This window comes from Berghia stephanieae, chromosome 6, assembly GCF_034508935.2.
Source record: "Berghia stephanieae isolate SIO BIC M18660-M18661 chromosome 6, UCSD_Bste_1.3, whole genome shotgun sequence".
Taxonomy (NCBI): domain Eukaryota; kingdom Metazoa; phylum Mollusca; class Gastropoda; order Nudibranchia; family Aeolidiidae; genus Berghia; species Berghia stephanieae.
Window position 1 is genome coordinate 3,268,459 of NC_088365.1, and position 6,873 is coordinate 3,275,331.

Consider the following 6,873-nt stretch of genomic DNA (forward strand, 5'->3'; position numbering starts at 1 on the left):
TACTTCAGCCCTTGTAAAATGCTCTTCATTGTTATTCGCTCACCGTACTCATGCGTAAATTGAGTATTTGGCTGTCAACGGCATTGTCTCTGATGGTAAAAAAAAATAGAATTTGGCTAGGTGACTTTCTCAAGACCACACAGCTCGATAGGTAGTCGAACTCGGTACCTATCGGATAATACATGAAGCAAAGACCGTACCGCTGAGTCACGCTGTCCCATAACTACTAACGTCTATCGATTTATTTGCATCTACATTTTTTTTCTTGTTCCAGGGACCCCCATGGCAATGACGTCAGCCTGGTACCACCGATGGCTGTGGGGAGATTCCATGTGTGATGTTGAAGCTTTCATTGTTTACTTCCTAGGATTGGCTTCCATGTACATTCTCATGGCTATAGCCTTCGACCGCTACATTGCCATCAGCAAGCCACTTCTCGGCCACAAGATCACCAAGAAAGTGGCTCTTTCATGCTGCGGTGAGATCAACATTTTTTTCTTTTAATTTTGAGGTTTATGGGCCAAAAACTTGAGATGTTATATCAAACAATAACCTACCCTTCCCTATAGATAGTAACGCTTAAGGATAGCGTGTTTACAGTAATATTTTGTGACGTCAGATTACAAATCGTTAAGCTTCATTTATTTTAGATTCTTAAAAAAGAAACATCATTTAAGTGTTTTAAAAATCTTTTATTCAAAAGTGACGAAATCGTAATCGACTGAGGGGTGAAATAAAATACTTTTTACACTCTTGCGTAATAGAATCAACGCGCTCTCGCTCCGGAATTTCAAAAAAGAAAATATTAAGAATCGTATAATGTCAATTAGATATTTCCAATGCATTTAGAAAGTGATCCCAGCCAGAAACAACACTAAACACTTAAGAAACTAGAGAGATAGATAGATAGAGATAGAGAGATAGATCGAGACTGATAGAGAGAGAGAGAGAGAGAGAGAAAGAGAGAGATCTCGCGCCTGTAAAGCGCTGTTACATTTTAGTTCAGATAAAGAAAATGCAACGCTGTTACTGCACAGGTACTCCTTTTACACCTGAGTGATGAGGGAATGTAAGTAAAAAGGATTATCGCAAAGTTAAACTTTACGCCGCCCATCACAGCTGGACTCGTATCAGGAACTTACCTTCTGAAGGTTTTGTGCTATGAATGGGTGTCGATATGGTGTGAATGCGTCTAGCTGGCTTTGATCTGAACAAGAGACCTGAGTTCGAACTTCATTCAGGTACTCTGGCAGCAAATATGTATTTATTTAGGCATGAGACAATAACTACAATTAAGTAATAATAGTAATAATAATAATAGTAATAATAATAATAATAATAATAATAATAATAATAATAATAATAATAATAATATAATAATAATAATAATAATAATAATAATATATAATAATAATAATAATAATAATAATAATAATAATAATAATAATAATAATAATAATAATAATAATAATAATAATAATAATAATAATAATAATATAATAATAATAATAATAATAATAATAATAATAATAATAATAATAATAATAATAATAATAATAATAATAATATAATAATAATAATAATAATAATAATAATAATAATAATAATAATAATAATAATAATAATAATAATAATAATAATAATAATAATAATAAATTTTTTTAAAATAATAATTAAACATAAATTGAATGACTGGATGCTCAGATGAATTTAGATTTAATATGACCATAAAGTCATATGTGACCCATCGTCTTAAAACAGTATTATGTCGGAACGACCAGCTGCTTAAAAGCGGAATTTAATTTGAAACTGGTCAAAAATAATATAAATTGTTGGCATTAGCAACCTGAAATATGGTATCCATTCTCCTCAATAAAACATACAAACTCAACACAAGTCTGATATTTCTGGCTATAAATTCAATTTTCAACATCTTATCCAACCCGACTTAATACAGTTTTGAGGCGAAGGGTCACATATAGGCCAGTCTAAATCCGGTGTCATTTCTTGTATAGCCGAGTATAGATAAGTTGTATTCCTCTATTTCATTGCTCAATGTTGTTTGGCACCAAGAAAATTAATTAAATTCAAAATGCTAAGGCCGAACAAAAAAAAACTAATGGAAACTTCATAAAAGCGGATATCCTGCTGAAACTTTGCATTAAAATAAGAAATTATGTAAGAACGAAGACTTAGATGTACTGTACATGCCATTAAAATGAAAGATTAAAGGAACCTAAAAGGAATTAGAAAATGGTAGGATGATTAGTTATGTCTAAAAATAAAGATGTAGCAGTAGTGGTGGTAGTAGTAGTTGTTATTGTTGTTATTGTAGAAGTAGTGGTGGTAGTAGTAGTAGTAGTAGTAGTAGTAGTGGTAGTAGTAGTAGTAGTAGTAGTAGAAGAAGAAGAGAAGAAGAAGAAGAAGAAGAAGAAGAAGAAGAAGAAGAAGAAGTAGCAATAGTAGTAGTAGTAGTAGTAGCAGTAGTAGTAGTAGTAGTAGTAGTAGTAGTAGTAGTAGTAGTAGTAGTAGTAGTTATTGTTGTTGCAGTGGCGGTGATGGTAACAATAATAGTAATCGAACTCGCTATCTATTACGATATGAGCGGTAGACTATAAGATTGTGCGAAACACGACTGCACAAAAAGAGAATCCTCTTTTGTAAGCTAATCATAACTCGCTTGTTTTGGGATCAAGCGACATCCTTCCGGTTTTTCCGACCGGTTGTCCAGGATAACAACGAGTCAGTTAATCGATAGAGCGGTTACTAGATAATTGTAGCGAAGGAAGGAATACCTTTATCGGGGACCAAAATACTTCCTGCACTTTAAGATACAACTTCCATAATATTCTCTTGTCATGGTGACCCATCTAAGTCATTGACAGATCCTAAATTCCACACTTATGTACGAAAATCGTTTAACGCCCGTGCGGCTATGTGGTCTAGTGGTATGACACTCGCTTTCGGATCGGAAAGTCCTGGGTTTGAGCCTCGCTCTCGGCGCATAGTTGAGTCTTTGGAAAAGGCTCTTTACTCACATTCTCTCACCATACTCAGGTGTAAAATGAGTACGTGGCCGTTAACAGTATGTCTTTGTCCGAAAAATTGTAGTATCGCCTAACAGGCGTCATGTCCCGTCCTACATATTAAATGTTGCTGTTGACCAGGGACCCCCTGTAAAGCGCTTTGAGCACGTTTAGTGGCAATATCTACTAAATATCCACTATATATATATATATATATATATATATATATATATATATATATATATATATATAACAATGCTGAAAACTAATTTAGCGCAGTAACTCAGAGACACCACACTCTAAGTGCTTAAATTACAAATTACTTTGGCTGAAACATACTCATTCAAAAATACAAGCTCACACACACACACATACACACACACACACACACACACACACACAAAACAGAACACCACACTAACCAGGCGCCTATCTTCTTCTCATACCATCTACTACAATCGAAAAAGATATGTTTTCAGCGAAGGTTTAAAAATAGACAAAGATTCTATTTCACGAAAGCTCTGTGGTAAGGCGTTCCAAACAGAGAGTCCGAAATGAGGAAAGAATCTCATTCCAGCATTTTTTGCGTATTCGAGGGACAACTAGTTTGGTGGAATCACTCGCCTAACGTAAGAAGTGGGGTTTTGAATATCTTTCCATTAATTCTGAAAGGTAGGAAAGGGGCAGTTCCTTCAAGACAACAATGCACTAAAAGACAAGCTTTGAATTTAATCCTTTTTTCAACAGCGAATGCAGGTCATGAAGCAAAGATCTGGCGTGGTCGTACCTACGCTTCATGAAAACTAGTCTGCTTGCGCTGTTCTGGACAATTTGAAGGCGTCTCAGATTATATTACGAAACGCCAAAACAATAGAGCATTACAATAAACCAATTTCGATATATATAGTAGTAGTAGTAGTAGTAGTAGTAGGAGGAGTAGGAGTAGTAGTAGTAGTAGTAGTAGTAGTAGTAGTAGTGGTGGTGGTGGTGGTGGTATTGGTGGTGGTGGTGGTGGTGGTGGTTTTTATGGTAGCAGTATTGTGTCATGTGTTTGTTGTTGCTGTTGTTATCCTTTTTGGCTCTGCTTTTGTTTGTTTTGTTTTATTAATGTAATGTATAGATAGGTCGAAGATGACGTCACTCATGTCTTTGTTATTGTTTTTTGCCATCCGCGTTTGTGAGTGATTCTCACTAAGCTGTATGAACCAGACTATAAAAGTTCATGGTGACACATAGTTTAGTTGGTCTGTAATACTTCCGGATGGCAATGTTATGAGCTTCTTAGCCAAAGGCATACTATCTATAGATAGTATGTGCTTGGCTAAGAAGCTCATAACATTCCCATCCAGAAGTATAACGGACCAACACACAAAACTGTGTGTATCCATGAACGTTTATAGTCGGGTTAATACAGTTCAGTGAGCATTACTCATATTGCGGATGGCAAAAAACATCAACAATGACCTGAGTAGACACTAATGTAGACATTAGCAATTTTGTTCTACTCTCTTCATTTCAGTTGGTTGCTTCGCGCTGGGATTTGTCTGGTCAGCTCTACCGCTGGTTGGTTGGAACGAGTTTGCCCTGGAGGGTGCCGGCATCTCGTGTAGTGTGGTCTGGGAGTCCACGGACCCTGTCAAAATGTCTTACATCTACGCCATCTTCATTTTCTGTTTTGTCATACCTGTTGGTGTCATGATATATTCTTATGGAGGAGTCTTAGGAACGGTCAGTGTATAGGCGTAAAAGGGTTATGGGCTTTTTTACAAACTTTTTTTTTAAAATATCCTCTTTCCTTTAGTTGGCACAGACTTATACTTCAGTTTCCATATTCTCTCGTAATTTTATGTATCATAGCGTGCGTCATACGACAAGACCACATAGCCGCAATTCTTATTATAATGTATACAAATCTCTTCACTCCTATATTATTATGACGTTATTCTTTAACATTAAGAAATTAAGGAGCAGGCACCGGTATAAGATAAAGAACTGCGATAGGTCCTGGATTCGAGCCTCGCTCGACGCATAGCTGAGTCCTTGGAAAAGACTCTTTACTCACATTCTCTTACCGTACTCAGGTGTAAAAAGAATACCTGGCGGTTAATAGCGTTGTCTTTGTCCGAAAAAAATTATCATATCACCTAACAGGCGTCATGTCCCGTCCTACATGTTAAATGTTGCTGTTGGCCAGGGACCCCTTGTAGAGCGCTTTGAGCACATTTAGTGGATATTGCACTATATAAAATACCTCTTTTTTTTTTTTTTTTGTTCAATTCTTTATCTTATTATTCTTTCACAGCTTCGTTCGTTGAATAAAACATCCGTGTGGGACACTAACAGCCGAGTTGCCAGGAGAAATCTCACCATTGAAAAGAAAATGCTTAAAACTTCAATATTTATTGTTGGTAAGTTGACGACATTGAACTTATGACACTGCTTTGATACTGTTTTTGTTTTTGTTTGTTTTTGTTTTGTTTGGGTTTTTGTTTTTACCATTTTATGATTTATTATTGTTATTGTTATTATTATTATTATTTTTATTATTATTATTATTATTATTATTATTATTATTATTATTATTATTATTATTATTATCATTATTATCATTATTATTATTATTATTATTATTATTATTATTATTATTATTATTATTATTATTATTATTATTATCATTATTATTATTATTAGGTGTTTTTAGTTTGTTTGTTTGATATCTCATTATATTTTTTGTTGTTGTAGTTTTTATTGTTTGTTTGTTTTTGTTCTTATTTCTGAGGGAGAAGTGTTGCGTAGGTGTGATTTAAAATTCAGATTGTAGCCTTAGATGTGTATGTCAAATCATTCTAGACATCAACATTCGTCTCTATACCTTTTTGTTCCATCCTGTTAATATTTGTCAAGTGACGCAACGACAGTTTCGTGAATTGATTAATTTTATATGTCACGAATGGAGAGGAAAATACAACAAATAAATAAGAGATAGAAAGGAATAGAAGAAGTGGTTTTAACTCACTCAACCCTAACACCGACTATATCCGTAGTTTACCCGGGTTACTTTTACCCAATGCATATTTATTACATTTTTCTGAGAAAAGTCATAGGCGTAGTATCAAAGCTAATGTTGTTAATTTTTACATGCTAGTGGTAGTTGAATAAAACTATTTACATGCTCATTTTTAATACATTTTTCTAGTTTAGAAAAGTAGCAACAATCTGTAGGATTGAGTGAGTTAAGAGAGGTGAGGGAGAAAGAGAGCGGGGGGGGGGGGGAAGAGAGGGAGGAGACAGAGACGGGGAAGTAGAAGAGAAAGAGATGCTGAACTGGAAGGACATTTTATTTTAGAAAAAAAAAACATCGAAAGAGAAAAAAGAATGGAAAACAGTGAAAGGAATGTCTAATATTGCGTAATCGATATTTATATCATGTTTGAGCCATAGCTTTTATATATCGCAATATCCACTAAACGTGCTCAAAGCGCTTTACAAGGGGCCCCTGGCCAACAGCAACACTTAACATGTAGGACGTGACATGACGCCTGTTAGGTGATATTACAATTTTTTCGGAAAGAGACAAGGCTGTGAACGGCCAGATACTCATTTTACACCTTCCGATCTGAAAGCGAGAGTCATAACACAAGACCAAATAGCCCCACATGTTTGGCAAGTCTGGACCTAAAATAGGTAAGACAAGTCGTGACGTCGCACATTTTACTTTTCCGGTTCCATAAGCCTTGGGGGGGGGGGGTTCCAGAATAGTACAGACTATCGGTTTGTGATAACTGATCGCATATAATCATAATAATGTTAATATTATAGTAGATAGCTGGATTTAAAAGAAGCCAAG

The 6,873-nt window shown here is 35.0% G+C and overlaps 1 protein-coding gene across 1 annotated transcript in view; it reads left to right on the forward strand.

Moving 5' to 3' along the window:
• Window positions 1–6,227, forward strand: part of LOC144975575 (parapinopsin-like) — a 21,809-nt gene extending 15,582 nt beyond the window's left edge. The window contains exons 2-5 of the mRNA XM_078919739.1: window positions 275–478; window positions 4,546–4,754; window positions 5,329–5,434; window positions 6,223–6,227. Coding sequence (XP_078775865.1) covers window positions 275–478; window positions 4,546–4,754; window positions 5,329–5,434; window positions 6,223–6,227 — 524 coding nt within the window. The remainder of the gene's footprint in view (window positions 1–274; window positions 479–4,545; window positions 4,755–5,328; window positions 5,435–6,222) is intronic.
• The last annotated feature ends 646 nt before the right edge of the window (window positions 6,228–6,873 follow it).